The sequence below is a fragment of the Aristolochia californica genome, unplaced genomic scaffold, assembly GCF_029961685.1.
Source record: "Aristolochia californica isolate CCGP_79_NKW_82.1479 unplaced genomic scaffold, dmAriCali1.0.hap1 SCAF_3, whole genome shotgun sequence".
Lineage (NCBI taxonomy): Eukaryota > Viridiplantae > Streptophyta > Magnoliopsida > Piperales > Aristolochiaceae > Aristolochia > Aristolochia californica.
In genome coordinates this window covers 4,575,407-4,597,092 of record NW_027181992.1, presented here as the reverse complement: position 1 = coordinate 4,597,092, position 21,686 = coordinate 4,575,407, and the positions used below count along the sequence as shown (strand labels likewise).

At 37.1% G+C, this 21,686-nt stretch overlaps 4 protein-coding genes across 5 annotated transcripts; 2 read left to right on the top strand and 2 right to left on the bottom strand.

Moving 5' to 3' along the window:
- Window positions 1–1,197: 1,197 nt before the first annotated feature.
- LOC137960510 (acetyltransferase At1g77540) lies at window positions 1,198–3,701 on the bottom strand. Its single transcript, XM_068808153.1, has 2 exons — window positions 3,413–3,701; window positions 1,198–1,409 (listed from the first exon to the last, which is right to left on the bottom strand). The coding sequence occupies exons 1-2, from the start codon at window positions 3,662–3,664 to the stop codon at window positions 1,338–1,340; spliced, it is 324 nt and encodes a 107-aa protein (XP_068664254.1). The 5' UTR covers window positions 3,665–3,701; the 3' UTR covers window positions 1,198–1,337.
- Window positions 3,702–4,454: 753 nt separating this feature from the next.
- LOC137959900 (BTB/POZ domain-containing protein At1g21780) lies at window positions 4,455–8,179 on the top strand. The gene is made up of 4 exons (XM_068807307.1): window positions 4,455–4,667; window positions 4,814–4,959; window positions 7,220–7,335; window positions 7,415–8,179. The coding sequence occupies exons 1-4, from the start codon at window positions 4,555–4,557 to the stop codon at window positions 8,018–8,020; spliced, it is 981 nt and encodes a 326-aa protein (XP_068663408.1). The 5' UTR covers window positions 4,455–4,554; the 3' UTR covers window positions 8,021–8,179.
- A 422-nt stretch (window positions 8,180–8,601) lies between these two features.
- LOC137959176 (V-type proton ATPase 16 kDa proteolipid subunit-like) lies at window positions 8,602–12,662 on the top strand. 2 transcript variants are annotated; one of them, XM_068806527.1, is made up of 5 exons: window positions 8,602–8,728; window positions 8,835–9,120; window positions 11,760–11,956; window positions 12,052–12,101; window positions 12,398–12,662. In XM_068806527.1, the coding sequence occupies exons 1-3, from the start codon at window positions 8,650–8,652 to the stop codon at window positions 11,890–11,892; spliced, it is 498 nt and encodes a 165-aa protein (XP_068662628.1). In that variant the 5' UTR covers window positions 8,602–8,649; the 3' UTR covers window positions 11,893–11,956; window positions 12,052–12,101; window positions 12,398–12,662. The 2 variants fall into 2 exon arrangements, with proteins under 2 accessions (XP_068662628.1, XP_068662627.1); XM_068806526.1 differs by having other exon boundaries at window positions 11,760–12,101.
- LOC137959171 (fatty acid amide hydrolase-like) lies at window positions 12,204–20,708 on the bottom strand. Its single transcript, XM_068806520.1, has 20 exons — window positions 20,426–20,708; window positions 19,552–19,661; window positions 19,193–19,253; window positions 18,766–18,950; window positions 18,553–18,682; window positions 17,630–17,707; window positions 17,350–17,497; window positions 17,103–17,215; window positions 14,837–14,912; window positions 14,672–14,743; window positions 14,514–14,565; window positions 14,317–14,388; window positions 14,076–14,156; window positions 13,884–13,987; window positions 13,704–13,796; window positions 13,275–13,343; window positions 13,135–13,199; window positions 12,988–13,049; window positions 12,805–12,900; window positions 12,204–12,485 (listed from the first exon to the last, which is right to left on the bottom strand). Exons 1-20 carry the CDS (start codon window positions 20,523–20,525, stop codon window positions 12,423–12,425), a joined length of 1,830 nt encoding a protein of 609 aa, XP_068662621.1. The 5' UTR covers window positions 20,526–20,708; the 3' UTR covers window positions 12,204–12,422.
- Window positions 20,709–21,686: the final 978 nt, after the last annotated feature.

The following is a 21,686-nucleotide window of genomic DNA, read 5'->3' as shown; positions in this document are numbered from 1 at the left end:
TTGGACATAAAAGCTCTGTTCTTGAATATGTTATGACCTCTTTATTTCTTCATTCTGTAGTTTAATGGTTACCGACTCCAATATAAATATCTCCTTACACAAGATCAAATTGGCATGAAATTTTTTCCTTTTGAAACTAAACTTCGATTTTATTCAAGTATAATATTTCTTTTAAGAGAAAAAATCTAATAGATTTCGAACTCTATAATCTAGTAGAATTGAGTACTTTTTCCTCTTTGGCCTGCATGGCCATTGACTATTCTGAAATTAATATTTTCCTCCAGAAAACTCATATTGAGAATTGGTTGGATAAGTAAGAAAATAGACTTACAAATATTTCTTTTGATATATAATTTTTCATATAAAGTCTCGTTCTTGATAGCATAAAACACCTCACAAGTTGAAATTTTTTGCTATTGCTCGAACCTTTCTTGCACTTTAACCTTTGTTGTTTCAAATATAGATTTCTCTTTATAGAAAACTCAGATTGCTAAACTTCTTCTTGCGTTGGAAAGTAGACTCAAAAATCTCTTTGTTAATATATAATTTACAATATGAAAAATTCAGTATAGAGGTGCGAACGCCAAGAAAATAACAAGTATTAGGACAAGAAAGAAAGAAAGAATATAAGAATATGAATATAAACTACAAGAGATGATAAATCAGAAAATGATTACATTATCTATGTGGGTTGGCTGAGTCAACTCACAAAACCCGCTCTGATATCATGTTGAATTTCTGAAAAGGAGAAATACTTTACTAACTTGTTATAATTTAAATACAATGGAGAGTCTATTTATAATAGATGAAACAAACAAAATCCAATTACAATTAAATTATCCTTATCCCAGTAACACCTAAAGTCAACACTAAAAGATAAGTCCTAACATAATTAAATAACTGAATATAAATAAAATACTAATATAACTAAAACACCTTTAACTGAGACTCTGTGAGACTCCAGTAAGACTCCATTATATTAATTTTGGTCCTATGAGACTTCTTACTATGAGAATTATGTAAGATCCTTTCTTATCTGTTCTTCAACAGAAAGTTTTGCATAAGAAAATCATGACAACAATTAGTTCTATTTGAACCTCTAATGTTTGAGCTGTTTTAGGTTGCTTCTCCCAATTGGCCAATATTTTCATGACTTCTTAGGTCCAACCGTTCAACTAATCAAGCATTTCTTGTTGAATTGTTATTTCATTGAAGAAAAAACAAAAAGCGAGTAGAATAGCATCTTCAAGGATCACAATCTTGCTAAAGCAAGTTGACAAAGTACGCATCAATAAATGTATACACCAACATGTCCTTCTAAAGAAGCTACATAGACCTTAAATAGAAGATTTAAAATCGTTGTTGTAAAGAAGGGACTTCCAAGACGGGTTTTTGGGAAGAAAAGTGTCCTGCCATGGAAAAGACAAAGATCATTAAATCCCAACATTGCTTTCAAGTATTACGTAGACAATTGAAGGTGGGCTATGAAAATAGAAACAATCAAAGCAACATGAAGCAATACAGATAACTAGGTTGGTGAAAGTTCATTTCTTAAATCATGTTCATTTTCAAAGGAATTTAACAAAGGGGTAGAACAAAACAGCCAAGTGAGTAAATGCAATCGTTTCGACAACTTGACATGATACACCGGGGCCTATTACTGCAAAAGGAAAATGGGTGGAAAAAAGTGAATAAATGCATTTTAGTATATAAAAAATTAGGTGAAATTCATATTTAGCTGGGGAAAAGTGAATTACCATGTTTAAGAGTAAAAAGAGTTGGAATTTCACTTTTTTCAAAGAATGCTCAAGTGAGATGAAATGTAATGATGTCATCTTTCATGTTAAGTATAGATTTAAAATGAAAACTTAAAGTGTTTCCAACTATTCTTTTACATTTTTCATTTTCTCGTATTAACAAAAAAAAGTACATTCTATAAAAGTTTATCGCTTTAGAATGAACTTTCACTTTCTTTTACCCAGGGGAATCTAGTTTCCTCTTACAATAAACCCACAAAATTCTAGATAACAGCCTCTAGGCCAAAAAGATAAAAGCCAAACATGAAGAAATTTGTAAGTAGTATTTGCAGTTGGAGGTAAATGGGATGCTCCTTTTTCTTGTTAAGAAACTTCATGTCTAGCTTTGATACCATGACAGTGACTAGCCAATACAACCCAACAAACCGATCTGTTAGGTACGGAAAACTACCACCTACAAGAGTGGACGGAACCACTCTGACAGTAACTACTTCATAAATAAGAGTCAAAAGGAAAAAAAAATCTAACAGGAAAGAAAATGCACAACAATATAAGGAGTCATGGTAAACATTTGGGCTACTGCATGACCTGAAATAAATTTCGTAACTACAGCAGTGCTGAAAATTAAAGTGAAAGAAAATAGTTCTATGTAATAGTAACACTATCATGGAAGTTGCTTGATTTTTGTCCTTCCATCTACTCTGTGATTTACCATTTCTGTTGAAACAATTCTCTTCCGGTTACAAACACCTAACCTAGATAGGGAGAGCTTTGACTTGATTGATTCTATTTGTAATAATTCTATATTGGTTTCTGAAGAACCTTAGTTCCTACTCCTCAAAGGAAAAAAAGAAAAATCTTCGTTTCCACCTACATGAAAGTGACGATTGCTTGCAGAAAAGCTTTTCCAGTTGTCAAACCTTTTCTATGTCTCACTCAAGATAGGCCTCTGGAAGACCATGGCTATATGAAGCAGTAACACAATTGAGGAAGTTGCTTGCGTTTTGTCTATTCATCTATTTATTCGTGATATACCATTTCTGTTGACACATTTCTCTTCCTGTTACAACACCTAACCTAGCTAAGGAGAGTTTTGCTTTGATTGATTCTATTTCTAATAATCTATATTGGTTTTTTAAGAACCTTATTTCCTACTTCCCCCCCCAAAAAAAAGAAAAAAAAAAAAATCTTCGTTTCCTCCTACATGGAAGTGAGTCTTCCTTGCAGAAAAGCCTCACCTATTGGAAAACATTTTCTGTCTCACTGAAGATAGGCCTCTGGAAGACTGGAATTCTGTTTATTTATTCTAAAGAATTTCGCTGTCAATCCTAAAGGTTTAGGTTTTTCCAATCTAATGATCGAGCAATCAGAATTAAAACTAGAAGTGTAACTGAAATATTATTTTTGTAATGGGGTAAATCCATACAAATACGTGCTGATTTTAACTGGACTAGTACGCTAATAGAGTGAGATTCCATGTGAGTAATGCAGACGACGTGAAAACTAGCAGCGAAAAGTTTTCTATGCCGGCGAAGTCATTTGAAGCCTAAATTCTAGGAGTCCCAAATTCAGGATTATAATACGGGAAAAAAAGGAACAAGTAAACTAAGGGGAAAAAAAGAAAGTCGTCTTTGTTAGGTATTGAATAGACTTACAGAAATATAAGAGCAGGTGGGAATTACGGCCATGGATTGTTCTTTGGCATGATTGAAGGCCGCTATGCAGAGATGAGAGGCCAGACCTTGACCTCTTTTACTCGCTGGAACGTACGTATGGAGCATATCCATGACTTTGCCTTCCTTTTTGAGCTCATATTGTAAGAAAGCTTTTCGGTCTTCCGTCTCGAATTGGCGACCGTTCTGGTTCCAAACGATTTTTGGAGTCAAATTCGAGCCTCCAGCCGCCATTTCTCTCTTCCTCTTAATCCCTTTACGAGCTTCTCAGCTCTTCTGAAATTTCAAAAATAATTCTGCTATTTGCGTTCTCCCAAATCCTAAATTGGCAGTAAATGACCTGTGGGCCTCCAACATTCATATTGTGGGCTTTTCAGATTTTGGCTAAATTGGGTCTCCATTGTGGGCCTTTCACCCAATGTTTTTCACCTTGCCAAGGCAATTCACAACTCAGCCTAGGTGACTCGGATTTGAGTCTAAGTGGGGTTAGTTGCCCTTGAGCCACCTTTAAAGGCATTCTTTTCATAAAAGCTGTGAAAGTCATTCCCAAAAGAGAGCCAAACTTTTCATAAAGGCTTTTGGGAAAGTCATTTCCAAGTATGAAAAGTTTGGGTTTCTAAAGGCTTTTGGAAAAGTCATTTCCAAGTATGAAAAGTTTGGGTTTCAAAAGGCTTTTGCCTAATTCGAACCGGCAAGCCTTAACCGGGTTAACATATCATCAACCATGAGATAAAATCAAGACCGTCGATTCATATAAAACGAAAAAAAAGAGTTTATCTCAGTGCTAAAACTAAAATTTTTATATTTAAAATATTCATACTTTAATTAGTATTAGTTTATAACTTTAAGATAAGTCAATAATAATAAACAAGTGAGGGGACGGACCGGGTCTACTTCTTTAAAACTAAAACAGCGAAATGAACCAAGTCCCACCGGTTCAAGGGTTTTCACGTAAATTCCCTCCTCTTTACTTTACCAAAAAGAGCACTTGCGCGCGCTGCCTTGTGCGCATTTGCGAGTTGGAACTTGGAACCGTTTTTCCGTATAAAAAACAAAATCCACTCGAGGATCACCGAACTCAACTCAGCAGTTTTCACCGCCGAGGTAAGGGGAGAGAGGAGAGGATGAACGACTCCAAGGTGGAGACGATTTCCCGACTAGCTCAGTGGAGGATCGACAGTCTCGGTCCTTGTTCCTTCCGACGATCCGACGCGTTCAAAGTCGGAATTTGGAACTGGTAAATATATACATATGTTTTCTCTTTCCTCCCTTCTTGCTCCTGTTCTACTGGTTTCCTCTCGTGTTTGCTTGGGTTTTCTTTTTGTAAGTGATTTCTTATCATGTCTTTGCAATTCTGCTCGTTGTTTTTTTCATCATGTGCAGGTACTTGTCTATTGAAAAGAATCGGTATCTCTACGTCCGGCTGTTTCCTGAACCTTGCCGCACTTCCAAGGAGCAGCCTCCGGTTGCTCGGTTTGTTCTTCGCGTCGCAAATGCTGGTGCTAATCGCAAGCCGTACATCTCACCGGGTGAACTTTTTAGTTAACTTATTTATTTCATTGGTCTTTAAAAAAAATTACTTGAGGTGGTTGTTATGAGCCGGATGAAGTTCAGTATGCGCCTAAACCTTATGCTTTCGATAATATGGGAGAATTGCTTCTATTAAGTAAATTTATTGGGAGTAATCAGGTTTTTTATGTGCGGGTTAAGTACTACGAATTAGTGGAACGAATTTTATCTGGTCAACTCTTAGAGGCAAAGTTCACTTCTGTATCTCTTAATCTATTGGCATGGTCAACATTTTTGTTCTTCAAGGATAGCTGCTTGGTTTTAATGGCCACCGATGATTTCTCCTGTGACTGATAGTACTGGCCTTAATTTTATTTGATGCGAGACCTTAAGGCTGTGTTTGGAACACAGAAAGTGGAGAGAAAAGAAACGGGAAGAGAAAAAAAGGGAAAGAGAAAAGAAAAGAAAAGAAAAGAAAAGTGGTTTCTTTTCTTTTGTTTTGATGCCCATGGAAAATGAGAGAGAAAATGGAAGAGAAATATATTTTCTCTTGTTTTGATACAAGTGAAAAATGAAAAAGAAAAGAAAATTAACAATATTTTAAATTTTTTATGATTAAGATTTTCTTTCAAGTTTCCATTTATTTTCTTTTCTTTTCTTCCCAAATTCCATCATTTTGTGAGAAAAAAATTATTAACTAAGAGAGAGAAAGTGATCTTTTCTTTTATTTTCTTTTCTCTCAATGATTCTCTGCTGCAAAATAACAGAAAATAACTCTTTCCCCATATCTTTTTTTGTTTTTTTTTCTGTGGGTTCCAAACAGGCCCTAAGCGGTTTAGGATTGTCATTTTGCTTTTATTTCTTAAGGAACTAACACTCTGATCCATAAATAATTTCTAGTTAGTTTCTATATGGTTTCTTTGACAGGTGATGTTTGGTCAACGGAAGATGCTTCTAATATTTTTTGTACGTCATGAGAATTATTCTCCCATTTTCTAAAGAATGTGACACAATTGAAATAAATATAATGATTAGGACAAAGAACTATTTTCTGAAAGGTTCTTTGTTTGCTTAAGCACGTATTAGAAAATATCACTTGATTTCCTTATACGTAGCTTGATGGCTATGAAAAAACGGTTTTAGAGAATCCTGAGTTACATCTTTTGAAGTCGCTAGCTCCTTTTCTCAGTAGATATTCAAGAGAAGTTTATCATGCTTTGGTATTCTTGGAAAATAATTCAGGTAGACTAAGATATGTCAGGAAGATGGAGTTGATCATTAAAGATTTGTTATTTAAATTAAATTGCAATAGGAAAGAGAATGGGGAGGAGTGACAAAGCAGCGAGATCAGTTTCAGCTGGCTTATGCAATTTTTATGCATTTCAGAGGAAAAAACGAAAAGGTTCTTCCTATGTTTGGTAATTAGATTCCTCTGTTTGGTTCTCATTGTGTGTCACATTTATGCAATCCGTGTCTTCTAGTTTGGTTTTTTCTCTTCAAATTTGATGATTATCATCAAATCATGCCTACATCTGGCCTCATTCTACTAAAAGAAAACCCTTGACTGTTATCACATTCTCTAACTAAACCGTTCCAGCCTTCTCTAACTGTGGCAAATCCTTGTAAGCACCTTGCATCATTTTTTGTCAATCAATGATGCTTTCAGAATAATCTCTTGAGCTATATTTGAGACACTATTGCTCTCTCAGTTGTATGTGGGAGAGATATTGTCCAGTTTATAATATATTTGGGGTAGTAATGTGCATATAATAGAGAAAATGACTTGTTTAAGGGGTGATTCTACGAAATAAGATGGTCTAGGACTCCCCAAGCCACCCAGACAGCAGAGATGATGGGCTAGAATATGTTCTTGGTGGGTCAACCAGGTGTCCCTTAATGAGGAAACCTTCAGATGAAAATGTTTTGATGCACTTCTATAGGAGGATTGAGGTTTCATTGATGCTGATTCTTTGTTACTCCTTTACTCTTCTCAAAGATCTGTTTTCCCTTGTTTATTGAATTGCATACTACTGCATGGTCTGAGAAAACTATGAAGATACTATTTTTAAGAAATTTAAAAGAATATTTCACAAATGGAAGTGTGAAATTTGAATGAAAGATTGATCTTTTCCTGGACAAATGAACCATATGTACAATCATTTGCCATCTGATAGATGCTTATTCAGTTGATTTTGATTCAATAATTTGACAGCAGTCTATATCTTCCTGCATCTGCATCCTGCCCATTTTCAAATTTTAATGGTGAATTTCATGATGCAGTTCATGAGAGATTGCTTCGAACAAGTGATGATTTTGTGTGGCCAGTTGACTCCACTTTCCAAGGGCGATTTATCATCGATGTGGAATTTCTAGACCTCAAGATTTCTCCAATAAGCGTGAGAAAATAATCACTGCATATAAATTTCTTTGCTGGAGTTAAAATTTGTGCAAACTTACGTTTCTTTTGAAACTCAGGGCGGTGAAGCCTCTTCTATATGGCCCAATCAAGGAGCAATGCAGGCTTTTGCCAGCAGAAGCACCCTCCAGAGCCTCGCCCGCATGCTTGGTGAAGGCATCCATACTGATGTCACCATAAACACATTAAATGGTTCTCTGAGGGCCCACAAGGCTATCCTATCTGCCAGCTCTCCCGTCTTTGCAAGCATGTTCACGCACGATCTAAAGGAGAAAGAATCCTCTACCATTAACATAGAGGACATGTCCTTGGAATCATGTACGGCCCTTCTAAGCTATGTATATGGGAGCATAAACCAAGAGGAGTTTTGGAAGCATAGGTTGTCCTTGCTTGGAGCTGCAAACAAGTACGGTATAGCAGACCTCAAAGAATGCTGTGAGGAGAGCCTGATGGAAGACATCAATTCCAGTAATGTCCTGGAGAGGCTTCAGGAAGCATGGCTGTATCAACTCAACAAACTTAAGAAAGGGTGTTTGACGTACTTGTTTGATTTTGGGAAAATATATGATCTAAGAGAAGAGATCAATACATTTTTCCACCATACGGATCGGGAATTGATGCTGGAGATGTTTCAAGAGGTACTCACCGTGTGGAAGCCGATATGAGTAGAATGCTTCTAGCATCGGTGAGCCTGTAGATACTTCTGCAAACTTCTGCAAGTGTATGTTTAGTATGGATTGCACATATACTTAACTAGGCACCAAGTATTGAACAGCAAGATGTGTGTGATATCAACTATTATATAACTTACTGTTTTGTGTTTCCATGCTTCTGGTAGCCTTCTCTGGGATATCTCTCTATATGTAGATCTGTTTTCTTTCTCCACCCTTCTTGGAGACTTCTCTGGTAGATCTTTGTCAACAATGGCTTTGGTGTTCTGTAAATTATTTGTAATTCAAGTTCAAAATAGTGAATTGCCCTTATGAAAATCTTCTTTTGTAGGTTCTCAGATTGGGAATTATTGTGCTTTTGTAGTAGAAGAAAGAATTTCATGTGATTTTTTCAGCTTTATATGAAGTATCTGTACATAGTTCATTAACGGCTGAGATTAGAAAACGCCCGCTTATGATGAACTCATATTGATTCGTAATTCCTTTAATTGTCAAGGGTATTATTGTAAACAAACTTTTTTCTTTCTTTTACGTGCTTCACGTTGCCGTTCCTAAACCAAAAGCCCATAAGGAGAAGAAGATTTGGATTTTGGAAATTTCTCTCCGGAAGAAGGGAAAACAAAATGTCTGACACTTTCACCGGCGATGAAACTGCTCCTTTCTTCGGGTTCCTTGGTGCCGCGGCGGCACTCGTTTTCTCCTGTAATTTTCGATTTCTGTCGTTTATTTGTTTAATATCTGGGTTTTTTTTATTAAGATTTGGTTTTGATTTGTTTTTCTGTGTGTGTGTTTTCCTTTGCCTTTTCAGGCATGGGGGCTGCTTATGGTACGGCGAAGAGTGGCGTCGGAGTTGCATCTATGGGTGTGATGCGGCCGGATCTGGTTATGAAGTCTATCGTCCCGGTTGTTATGGCTGGAGTTCTCGGAATTTACGGATTGATTATTGCTGTGATTATTAGTACTGGAATTAACCCCAAGGCAAAACCTTACTATTTGTTTGACGGTTATGCACATTTGTCTTCCGGGCTTTCCTGTGGTCTCGCTGGACTTGCTGCTGGAATGGCGATAGGGATTGTTGGAGATGCTGGAGTCAGGTAAATAAGCTACTACCTATTGCTGTTTTTTGTTCTAGAATTCGCTAGATCTTGAGCAATTGAATGAATGGAAAACTCATGAAGCATTGCCATTGAAATCCAACTGCATTAGCGTGTGTATTCTGTTTCTTATTATAAACATGTGTGGTGGAGATCTTTTCACATCTCGTTATGATATGTTGGTGGATGGAACTATTCGGTTTCCTATTATAAACATGTCTATGGAGATCTTTTCACATCATGTTATGTGATCCTGGTGGATGGAACTGTCCACTGTTCCATTGATCTGTTGAAGAAAAAAGTTGTCCATCCTTTTTTCCTGGAAACCATTTAGTTCTGTATCGGTGATTTTTGTTGTTACCTATGCTGCCTTTTTTATGTTTTAGAAAATGTATCTTTAATTGGTATGTTCTTAAATCTTAATAATATGGGGAAAGATTGCTCAAGCTGTTTCTCCAAAGCAAAAAGAAATGCATGCCTTTCAACACGTGCACATGAATTAGCTAAAACAATTTTTTTAAGTATAGCTCTCTTGGTTGCTGTATTTCCAAATACGACCAAATTTTAGATGAGACCCAAGGATTACCAAATCTGCTGTATGACAGATTACATTTGTCTTGTTGCTTTTATTTATTTAGTCGGTAAAAAGCTAAGTCCCAGCTTCCCTTCTCTTTTAGCTCCAGGAGAGAAAAGGGAGTGGCTCCCCCTTTGTCCATGGTCTTTGGTGGGAAGAGGAAGAAGGATGATGTGGAGGAACACACATATTGCCTCTCTTTTCGCCAGAGAAAGAGGGTGGAAGCTGCTGTGGAGGGTATTCATACTTCTCCCACTGTTTCCTCTGCCTGGCCACAGAAAGAGGGAGCTCATGTAGGTCCTTTGTTGTTTCCTCTGCCCAGAATGAAGGGATAGGCTCTCTACATTTTTTGTTTTTATCTCCATTTCTGGGCAGAAAATAGAGACAGTTGATTTCTGTTTTTTTTTTTTTTTTTTTTTGTGGTGAATAGAAACTTTTCATCTCTATTTATGCCTGAAACAGAATGGGGGAGTCACAGAGGTCATTCCCTGTCTCCTCAATATGTAATTAGACGAAGATAGAGGAAGAGAGGAGGGGGCACTCCCTGCCTCCTCAACATAGAACCAGACACGAAGAGGATGGAGATGTCCTTCCCCTTCCCTCTTTTGTGCAGACACAGAGAAGAAATGGGCAGGAGGAGAAGAGTTTCCACCTACCTCTTTCTTCCTATGTGGACATGGGGGAGGAGTCAACTCCTTTTCTCTCCTCTCCTGTTTTTTTTTTTTTTGAAAAATATGTATATATATAAACAAGAAAATACAGAAATTACAAAGAGGGGAGCATCTCCCTGACAATCAGCGATTGTAGGGTAGCTCCATGTTTAGCAAGCGCATCGGCTGCCGAGTTTGCGGATTTGGGAATGTGAGACTAAATACAAGATAAATATGAACAAATAGGAAGCCAAAACCTGCTTTTGGGAGAGGTTTTCTCTGTTTAAGCCAAAACCTGAATAGGAGGGTGCAGAAACCCTTTCTCTGTTTCCTTGATTTGTTGACAGAGACAAAGAGGTGAGTGGGAGCCCTCAAGCAGTGGAAGAAAAAGCATGGGAAAATGAGGGAACAGAACAGTGAGAAAGAGGAGGGGTTGGGAGGGAGGTGAAGAGGATAGGGGGAAAGTGGAGTGTTCATCATTGATCCCCTTCTTGCCCAGCGCTGGGACATAAAGAAGATGGGAGGGGAAGTGGGTCTCCCCCTCTTCTTCCAATGAAATAATAAGAGAGTATGTCTTCAATCCATTTCCCTCTCACTCTGTATTTTTTTTAAAAAAATGTGACAAAAAATTCAGTGAAAGGTGATAAAAGTCATTTAATGTTCACTTGCAGAAAAGGAAAAAGTCACCTGAAATACTAATGATGAGGACTATATTAGTTTGCTACAGTTTAGCTATAATGTTGAATTTGAAAATAAAGCATCTGAGAGGAGCATATTTAAAATCAGCCTTGCTAAATTGAGGTTCCATAATTTTGGAGTTCGGTTTCCTCTGCTCAGCACTGGGTCTCCTATCTTACTGGCTTTCTGTGTTATATGAAATCATGGCAGCTATTGCAGGAGATCGGATTCTGAACTTTGTTTCAGAAAGCTACTGGACTTTGGCTTTGATCCATCAATTGCAGAGTCATTCCTTTTTTTCATGTTCATTTTGGTCGACTCATGTCAGTTTTGCTTGTTATTGTTGTTGTTGTTATCTACAGCTTCCTGGCAAGATGTTGCTGCAATCTGGTTTTCTGACAATCATGCATCTTTTCAAACTTAACGGGAGTCTAAACTTAACCTGGACAAGGGACTGGTTCTGGTTGAACCAGGTTCAACCGGTTGGTTTGGTCTGGGTTTTATAACACTGAATGATACCTTTATATGTTCTAATATTACCCATTTACAGTTGGTATGAGCTTTTTTACATCATGTTTTAAATAACTTGAGATACCTGACAAGCATTCTGAACTAGTCGAATGTTAAATGTTTTGCTATGCTGGAAGTGATATCACAGATGATTTTAGGCTAATTTAAGGGCCATATTAGGATGTCGAAAATGTAATGCCGTAGTCTGACTTCTTGTTCTATTGCAGGGCTAATGCACAACAACCCAAACTTTTTGTTGGTATGATTCTTATTCTTATCTTCGCTGAAGCTCTTGCACTATATGGTCTTATTGTGGGGATCATCCTGTCCTCTCGAGCTGGCCAATCTCGAGCAGATTAAGGAGTGTTGGTTTACTGGTAAACCATTTGTGTTCAAATAGAAATAGAACCATACTGGAACTAAGGTTCATGTTTAATTTTCCCATTCTATTTATCATTTGATCTACTCATTCTGCAAAGGCTGTTGATGGTATCTCTTTTGTTTTCCCCACGGGATCAGAGACCACCTACCTATCACGCAAGGCCCTGCGGCTCTGGGTTTCTCGACGGGTATGTGTGCTTTCTTTGCTTCCATCTTGTTGTTTCTTAGCTGTTTAGTTTTTCCACCTCCACTCACTACTAACAGATGATACGAAAAATAAATCAAGCATATTGGAAACTCAAAACTGCCAATGAAATAGATGTTCATGGCCTGAGTGATGGCCAGTAATTCGCAGGGAAACAAATCCAGAGTGGGGATCGCTTTTCATGAATTTTACAAAAACGTTATTTTTCTATATTGTGGCAGCTGAAGCAAAAGAGCTGCCTATGTGAATTTCCAACTAGTCCAATTTTTGTTTTCCCAGGAACGAGAGCGATGTAGCTTGGCGCCTATTCCTTCTTCAGGAGATCAAAGAAAACCTCTGGATCTCTATAATTCTCCATGCATATCGCCTGCAAAGGAAACATCGGAGAATACATCATTTAGTGAAAAAACAAGATAGAACTCTAGCTTTTCCAATTATTTGCAGTTCTCAAAATCGAAAACCCGTTATTAGCTTGAGACAACCGAAATTTATGAAACTGTCACAGTGGAGGAGGCTTGGTAGGGAAAGAAAGCTTCTCTCGCAATCGACTGCTCTCTCCTTTTATAATCGATGACTACAGTTTCATTTCATCATTTTTTTTTTAATTGTATGCTTATGATTAGATACCTAGTAGCTTGAACAGAAGAAAGCTTGGAGCGATAAGAGGTGAATATTATTACTATTACCTGCGTTGCAAAAGCAAGATGGAGCAACGTTGCTTCGGCCCATGGTTGTCCAATAAATTGCAGGCCAATAGGCAAACCCTCCTTGTCGTAGCCAATCTATGAAACAAGAAACAAATTCTGGTCAAATGTGGAAGCAAGTCTTATAGTTGGGGTCAAATGATTGAAAAATCAAAGAGAACCTACCGGCACTGTTATGGCAGGCAAACCAAGGAAATTTCCTGCTATCATGTATCGAACAAGCGAAGCTGAGGGCAATACAAACACGTCATACAATTCGCATATCAGAAATTGGCATCTGAATACTAATTGAAAAATAGCTTCAAAAAATACCTCCGTTTATGTAGTCAAGCTCTCCAGTCTTCAGTGCATCGCTTTGAATTGTGTAGGCAGTAACACTGTCCAAAACACCAAAATGAAATTGATCTGAAGAACTGCTTCAACTTAAACGTAAACCCTCGTAGAAAAATTACCCTGTTGTTGGTGTGACAATGACATCCGCTATTTTGAAGATCTCCCTATGAAAGTACATTTGGCGTCTCCTGGAGAACAGTCATCAACACATCGTTATGCAGAAGAAATGGAAGCAAAATTTGACAAGTGATAACTAAAATTACAGGGCAGAATCGTGTCAATTTTATAGGTTGTTCGATGAGCCACAAATACCAATTTCTGACAAGTAGCTACGAGATTTCAAATCCTTCAAATGAGTAAAGTTTAAAGCCATGGACTGCTCCTTAGAGGTTCATTTTTGCAACTGAAATAGACACAGATAACTGTAACCATATCCCACTACTGCTCCTTAGATGGAACTGTGGAATGACACTTAGAGAGAGAGAGAGAGAGAGAGAGAGAGAGAGAGAGAGAGGATGAAAAATGAAAATTGAAAGGAATAGAAAAACCTGAGCCTTTGGGCATTTAGATACTCTTTGCCGCTAAAGGCACCATATAAGCTCATTGCTAGTCTTGTATCCCATCCGAATTGTTTTGTATTCCTGGAAGAAAGAAGAGGATATTTGTAAAAAAATTCAAACACTTTTAGCTGTCTGGTTATACTAACAAGAACAGTGATCAAATCATACGATTTATCAAGGTGGGGACCCAATGATGTAGTGCATTCAGATCCAATTGTTAAATAATGGGCAAGCCGCATAGCTTCGATGTCTGGTAAAGTCACCTCTACAGTCTTTAAAGTAAAAAAAAAAAAAGTTGGGATATTATTAGGGAGGTTACGTCTGTCATTAAAAACAATAATTCAGTGTCAGAAGCAGTACCTTCCATCCATAATGAGTAGAGAGCTTAGTCAGGGCTTGATCACAACAGCTTCTGATCTCTGCGTTGCTATCATTAAACCACTAATTGGTGCAACAATAGAAAAACAGAAAATGGAAAATGCAGCTGTTAGTTCTTGTTTATGGACATACCTACGAAAACCTGCTCATATTGATTCAGTGAAAACAGATGAAACTGAAAATAATGTCCAATATATCTATCCATATTTTAGAACAGGCAAACCTCAGAATATTTTGCCAGATTTATGTTAGAAATCGAGCTTGTGGACTTCAGCTGGGGGAACTCCATTCTTGGCTGGTAATTTCTCCAAAATCAAAAAGAGAATTATGATACCCTTCCACAAGAATGCAAGCATAAAGTGAAACTTTTGAGGGGTTAAATATCATGATCTTGAGCTATGACATGTATATAGCACTTACAGGTGAATAAGCAGGCTCACTTGGTACAATGTGATCACTAATGGCTGCGTGTCTGAACATAGAAACTATCTTAGATTCCAACTCAAACAAGATTCAACTCCTTAAAACATAATAGAAAATTGTGACCTTGATGACCTTCTCATTGAGGAAAAACTTACACAATAAGCACATCTTCTACTGTACCAGCCAATATTCCTATGGATCCAACAGTCCAGTTGAGAGGAAGAACACTGGAAGTAAAGAAACCAAAGCATTTTAGAATCCTTTCAGGCATGAGTCTTAAAAGTCATAGAGAAATTAGGTCAGAATAAGGGGAACTTAACCCTGTGTGAGATATGCATCCAAAAGTAGGCTTAAAACCAACAACCCCACACAGAGCAGCAGGCAGCCGCACAGAACCTGAAGATATGAAATAGACATAGATAACTGTAACCTTATTATGAAATGACCAATCCCACTACTTATCAATTTCATCTGCCTTTTGGAGTGTGTACCCTTTAATTTTAAGGAATGAGGTATATAATTAATTTTTCTAAGAAATAATCACGCAATGTTTTTGAGAGAACATAAAGAATTTTTGAGGATTTAGTCGTTGCCTAGAAGGTGAATATCTAAGGCAGGCAGCTACAAATCATGCTATCTTTTATTGTTTGGCAGCTAATTTTCAGAAGATATTTGATGATCTTGAAGGCAAGATGGTGGTGAATTTTACATGTACCAGAGGATACAGAGTGGTCTTTGAATGGCATGATATCTTTATTAATACGTCTGAAGCATCAATATACCAACAACATTTAACAGAAGCCAAAAGAACCAGTTTCTCACATCAGTTGGATGGGGCGATCTCGTAGACATAGGCTGTGAAAGTGGTCAAGAAACTTGTAAAAGAACATATTGCCAGACTTCACCATGTTCCATGCTCACGGGTATCTAAGCTTTAGACATGCTCTAGTACGGAGACAAACAGGACATTACATAAGCCAAAAACTAATTGGCAATGACTTGCTTGGCAGAATCATTGAAGTTCTTTTCATTTGTAGGGGTAAGGCCAGAATCTCATAGTGCAATTACTGAAGCTTAGTCTAGATACCATGCCATTAGAAAACTAAAATAAAGTTTGTTAAGTTGGGTCCAAGGCCCATCCCAAAATGACTAGCCACTTAGGAAACCTCTTCTACCAACTAATAAACTCAAGATCTTTGATCTCACTAATCCATGTGGGACTATTCCTTAACACTCCCCCTCACGTGTAAGCACGTGGATAATTTGGGTGGAGGCCCTCACGTGTAGGCACGTGGATAATTTGGGTGGAATGCCCACATACGAGTACTTGCTCAGGTACCATGTTAAGTTGGGTCCAAGGCCCATCCCAAAATGACTAGCCACTTAGGAAACCTCTTTTGCCAACTAATAAACTCAAGATCTTTAATCTCACTAATCCATGTGGAACTATTCCTCAACAAAGTTCACGAGCAGTTAACCCCCAGAAAAAAAAAATTAAGAAAGAAATTACCAAATGTTCCAAATCAAATGTCTATGGAAAAGCTCCAGGATTGTAAAAACCCGATGAAATTTCTTTTGTTTTAGTTCATATATTTAGAGTCTCCTCAACTGCAGGTTTTGGAAAACTCTGCTGATTGGAAATTCTGGCTGATCTGAAATCTGAAAAAGACTGACAACATCTCCTGAAGGCCTCCGGTGGAGGGGATAAGGCAATACCATGTTCACTGTACTCGGGGAAATACAACCTATCAGGGTTTTGGGGGGGATAATCCAAGATTGTCAGTTCTATTACAGATGACATCATTAAACCACTGATTACAATGGATTCAGGGGGAGCTGAAACATGGGTTGCCCTGCCTGATGGAAATAAAAACAGCTAATTGCAGAAACTGAGCTAGTGTATATGAATGTTTGGAACGCTCTTTTAAATGAAAAAGTATTTTTAAAATGGTTTATTATTTGAAATATAGGAAGAAGTTTCTGAGCCAATAAGATCATCTTACTCCTAGTAAAGGATAAGAAAAATGGAAAAGAGAGACTCCTTCTCTTATGGTGGTGATGATCTTCTTGGACTATCGCAAACTCCACATTATTCTGCTCATTTATGGTACATGATAGTTGGACTTGATTTGTATGAGTTTTAAAATAATTACTAGATACGATAATATTACAAGTGGTTATGCTTCATGCTTTCAACTACAAAGACACATCATATTGCAAAAATAGAATCAATCACCGGCTGTATTTGGTTGGAGGTTTTTGAGGATGCTTGCATACTCAACTAAGTGTCTTTGATTAGATTCTTATTATGGTAAAAGATTTACATGTGTTTTATAGAAAACTTTTTGCATATCTAGTTTGTCAAGTAATTATCCATGCAGCACCTTTGCCTGTCAATTTATCATTAAATTTTCAAAATATATAACAGATGGCAAAATGAGACAAGTCAAAAACAAATGCTAATATATTGTTAAACTTCAAATAGATGATTGTCAATTTAAGATAAAATTTGATTTGACTCAACGTAGTGTCGGTCTAGACATTACTAGTAAACTTTTTCTAATCAAGGAAACAGAAGCTATCTACCTCCACCATCAACACCAAGAGCAGCAGGGCACAATCCTGCTGCAACCACTGCAGCAGATCCACTAGATGAACCTCCACAGATTCTTTTGATATTGTAAGGATTTTTGGTAACCCTGTATTAAATAAAAATATATAACGAAATAAATGACTGGAGGAATAATTAGAAACAGCTAAGGTGCTAAGTGTGATGAGATAAACATATTTCAAACACAGTGCAAGCAAAAGTAGAATCAGTAAACTTTCTTACCCATAATGTGGATTGATCCCACTTATCCCAGTACCAAGTTCATGCATGTTGGTTTTCCCAACAAGTATTGCACCACAAGACCTGAGGTGTTGGACACAACATGCATCTCCTTTACAGGGCCTAACCTTATGCAACCATGTGGTTCCACCTGGACCAAATCGAGAAGAAATAGAGGATTTAGAATGAAAAATAAGTTATGTCAACTGGGGGATGATGGTTAGTCAGAATTAACAGCTAATATATTTCTTAAATCTGAAATCCAGAGGCAAAATTGAAGCACCTGTAGTCGGATAGGGCAGGCAGTCTATCTCATCCTTGACTGCAATTGGTACTCCATCCAAAACTGAGATGGGTTCGCCTATAGGAGACAACAAAGAAGTGGGGATTAGTGCTGATAAGCACTGTAAAAAAGGTACTGTATGTCAAATTCAACTTCCGGGATTTATGATATAAGTTTTGTTTAAAGTTAGTTTTTCAACCAAACCTAAAATATGTTTTAACAGAGCATAAAGTTTATCGTTTTAGATTGTTACATACTACATTGACTTAATTCTTCTTAATTTATCTGTATAGATATTTTTCATAGTTGGTTTTTTTTGCAGGTTTTCTTCTTTTCCATGGCTTTGTAGGATATACTTAGAACATGGTCGATTCTACTGGTGGTCGTGAAGATCATAGGAGGAGACAGATACTCATGACAAGTACATTTCTTGATAGTATTCTAGGTGGTGAATTCATCTATCTCACATTCAGTGAGTCAAGGTAATCTGGGATTTCATAGTTGCAAAATAGGAACTATTCTCTTCAAAATAAAAGGTTCTCGTCTGAGAAAAACAGTCTGAAGAACTTCTGATAATTTCATGCATCTAATATCCATGATATTCCTTCCAACCTAGTTTTGATAATATTATATCTGAGTGAGATAATTGATCTCTTGCACTACTTCATCTGTACATCTAGGAGAGCAGATCTCTCTCACCCTCCCCCACCCATCCCTCATCTCTATTATCTACCTTACGTCTGTATGACTGCAAGTAATTTTAAGTGAGTAACATAGAGTGGTACAAATGAAATAAAAAGCTGAACGACATTTACAGATTTTTTCCCTTTAATCTCAAACTACAAGCTAAAGGACCTTTTGGTTATTTGAGTAGAAGGCTAAAAGATATTTGACAATGGAGTGGCATATGTTAGAGTTTTTACCTCTCTCATATCGAAGAGTTGATTCAGTGGCTTGTTTTAGAATATCTTCAGTATTTTGCTCAATGAAAAATCCCATTTGAAGGTTCGGTTCCAAAGAATGTTTAACTGCAGCTAAAAGCCGCACCGCAACCTGTACAGCTTACTTCATAAGCCTACTATAAGTGATACATTATGTAAGATATAGGCCAAATAACACACAAAACAAGAAATCACCATAGTAGGAGTTGTTTCTCCAGATAGATAGGCTCTTGAGTAATCTCGAATTGTCCATCGCCAAAAAGTGAATGAGGAATCTGCAACTGTTTCTGGACAGGGAGGAAGACAATCCATGGCCTGTTCAACCCGTTCAGGTGGAGTCAAATCAGATTGTATGCTTTTAGTTTCTTGCTCTTCATGATCTGCAATGGTTGTTTTAAGTCAGGTTTACGTATAAGTAACACAGAAACAAGCAGAAGATACAGGAAAAACAGTTACCAAGCCAAGTAACATCCACCTGACCAAGCTGATGAGCTTTCTTATTAGAAGTGATAATCAGGTTGAAAGTTGATTAAAAAACCAAAGAGGAATGGAGTGAGTGGGTGAGTGTTGAGTGATAACCCAAATTTATTATATGGAATAGCCTTCTTATGCAATATCATACCTTTTGGTGGATGTAACGGAGCAAACCAAGGAGATTCAATCTGTTCGGCAAATGAGATTAGCTGCATGTGGACTTTGCTTGTCAGATTATAGCTTAACCAACCACTAACATAATTTTTTTATCTGCTTCAATAAATAATTTGAAAAGGATGTATAGCTAAAGACACCACATGAGCTGAATTTAGTCAAACTTCAATACTTTGAAAAACAGGTACAGTAAGAACAATAATGTTAGACTCAATGCATGCATCTTTTATTTAAATGCAAATTTTTTATTTTGAAAAGTATTTGAAGATATGTGTTGATGAATATATGCTGATGTATACATGAGAGGAAGAATATAAACATAAAAGAGGGTACCTTGTAGATCAAATTGTCTTTTTTTAATATGTACGTAGCAATTCGAGCAATAATCCAAGACTCCAGAAGCCATACAGCAATCTTGATTACAATTCCAGCCATCCGAGGAGCTAATCAATCATGCAGATTGTAAATGTCAACAAACACATTTATGCACGGGAGATGAGGGATGTTTCTTATACTCCCACTTTAGAAAAACAAAATCAAAATTGTGGGCTTTTGCCCTTTTATCTTTTTATGGTTATACAGGAACTTCGTTTTCAGGGCATAGTGGGAGAATGAGGCGCAAAGTAAAATACTAAATGGAAACATAAAAAATGAGCACCATGAGCAACATAATTAGGGAAAGAAAATTGAATTTCGGAGAGGGAGAGAGAGAGAGAGAGATGTTTGAAATGTTTCTGAATAAATTTAAAAAATTAAAACAGAAAAGAAAAAAGTACATAATGAAATTTCAGAGTATACCTATTAACAAAAAGAAAATTCAAGAAGAGGGAAAAACACTAGTTGGTAAAACGACCAAATCATGTGCCATGTAGGAGAAGGAACTACCAGAGTTCTTCTTTAAACAAAGAAAGGTGAGAAAAATATATCCTAGAAGGAAATTTCAAATTAATCTTTCGAAACAGAAACCAATTAACCAACCGGAAAGCACACTCAGCTAGCACGAATTAGACAAACAAAAGAAAAACAACTATCACACTTACTTCACAGCATTAGTCATCAAATTGACACGAAAAACAAATTACAGAGTAGAAACTTCAATCAAACAGTACAAACTAAAAGCCACTTGGAGTACCAACATCCAGCCCTGTCGCATGGAAAATCAAGCAAGCATAAACTAAAACATGTACAGTTAAAGGCAGTGCAAAACCTTTGACATTTGCTCGTAGGTACATCTCCTTGCTCTGCGGACCAAGGTCAACCACCTCCTTGGGCGCATACACCTTAGGTTCTTCGTAAAAAATCCCCATCTCCGAATCCCCTGCAACTGGCAAAAGCCTTCGTTTGAAGTCACATTAAAAGCTGAACATATCGACGATGAAAGCCAAGAAAGGGACGGAGATTACGAGAGTTGGAAAGGAAAAGTGAAATGCGGGGTGAACGAGTCGAGGAAGAAAGGTGAAAGCTGTAATAAATTAGGAGTTGAGCGCAGAAAGAGACCGTGGAACGTTTCTAGAAGACGAAGTGGCCGTCTCTGCCATGAGCAAAAGCGGGAAAACCGATATTAGGCAAAAAAAGAAAAGAAAAAAATACCGGCCTCCCCAATTCGTCCTTATAACGACTTTTACCGGTCGATTTGTTTTTCCCATTTTGTCCCTTCAGTGTTTGCGTGCACTAGAGAAGTCCACGTAAAGTCACGAGTGGTATAATTGTAGTTTCCTACGGGATGAATATCCTCTCCGAAGTTTGTGCGCAACTGTCGGGCCAGTCCGCTCTCGCCAGTTTCACAAACCCGGAGCTGGTCCAGTCGGAGTTTTGGTCCGGTTCACTGTATAAAAGGAAAGAAAGACGAGCAATAAGAGGTTAATTTAAGAGTTGCAACTACTATTTTCAACTTAAATCAGACTATTTATTGTAGAGTTGCAACTACGATAGAAGAGTTGGTCACATGAATTTTGTTACATTTTTTTGTCTCACTTGCTTCAGTGCATTCATGTAAGATTTGGTTATTTTACGAAAGTTCTTCTTTGATTATAAGTCTAATGCAATCGACCTCCAATTATATGAGCTTGATGGGGTTGAAAAGATTTACTAATTAATAGTTTGGACCACAACATTAATGGGACAATTACAAATATTAACTATTTTTTTTACATTTGGTTCTTTATGATATGGTTAAGAGCACATGAAATAAGAAATTGTACCAAGAAAAGGAGCACAACATTTGTAACTGTCCCATTAATGTTGTGGTCCAAACTATTGATTAGTAAATCCTTTTTAATATGCATAATTTTTATACTATCATTAGAAAAGTATTAGGGAAAATGTGATAATAAAATATTATTTGAAAATGATAAAATAATAATCAAAGTTTATGGTATTTTTTAAACTAAAAAGTATACCTTGTAGCAAAGCTCTTATGATATGGGACCCTTTTATGCGGTCGTAGGAAAACAAAATGATGAAAAAAT

Excerpts from the sequence above, each read along its gene's own strand:
- LOC137959176 (XM_068806527.1), top strand. The coding sequence starts at position 8,650 with ATGTCTGACACTTTCACCGGCGATGAAACTGCTCCTTTCTTCGGGTTC. Across the intron at positions 8,729-8,834 it reads GGCGGCACTCGTTTTCTCCT|GCATGGGGGCTGCTTATGGT; the intron begins GTAATTTTCGAT and ends TTGCCTTTTCAG. Across the intron at positions 9,121-11,759 it reads GTTGGAGATGCTGGAGTCAG|GGCTAATGCACAACAACCCA; the intron begins GTAAATAAGCTA and ends GTTCTATTGCAG.
- LOC137959900 (XM_068807307.1), top strand. The coding sequence starts at position 4,555 with ATGAACGACTCCAAGGTGGAGACGATTTCCCGACTAGCTCAGTGGAGG. Across the intron at positions 4,960-7,219 it reads CAAGCCGTACATCTCACCGG|TTCATGAGAGATTGCTTCGA; the intron begins GTGAACTTTTTA and ends TTCATGATGCAG. Across the intron at positions 7,336-7,414 it reads TCAAGATTTCTCCAATAAGC|GGCGGTGAAGCCTCTTCTAT; the intron begins GTGAGAAAATAA and ends TTTGAAACTCAG.
- LOC137959171 (XM_068806520.1), bottom strand. The coding sequence starts at position 20,525 with ATGGGGATTTTTTACGAAGAACCTAAGGTGTATGCGCCCAAGGAGGTG. Across the intron at positions 14,744-14,836 it reads GGATGCATATCTCACACAGG|TGTTCTTCCTCTCAACTGGA; the intron begins GTTAAGTTCCCC and ends CTTTACTTCCAG. Across the intron at positions 12,901-12,987 it reads TGCCTGCCATAACAGTGCCG|ATTGGCTACGACAAGGAGGG; the intron begins GTAGGTTCTCTT and ends CTTGTTTCATAG.
- LOC137960510 (XM_068808153.1), bottom strand. The coding sequence starts at position 3,664 with ATGGCGGCTGGAGGCTCGAATTTGACTCCAAAAATCGTTTGGAACCAG. Across the intron at positions 1,410-3,412 it reads CCACCTGCTCTTATATTTCT|GACACTTTTCTTCCCAAAAA; the intron begins GTAAGTCTATTC and ends TTTCCATGGCAG.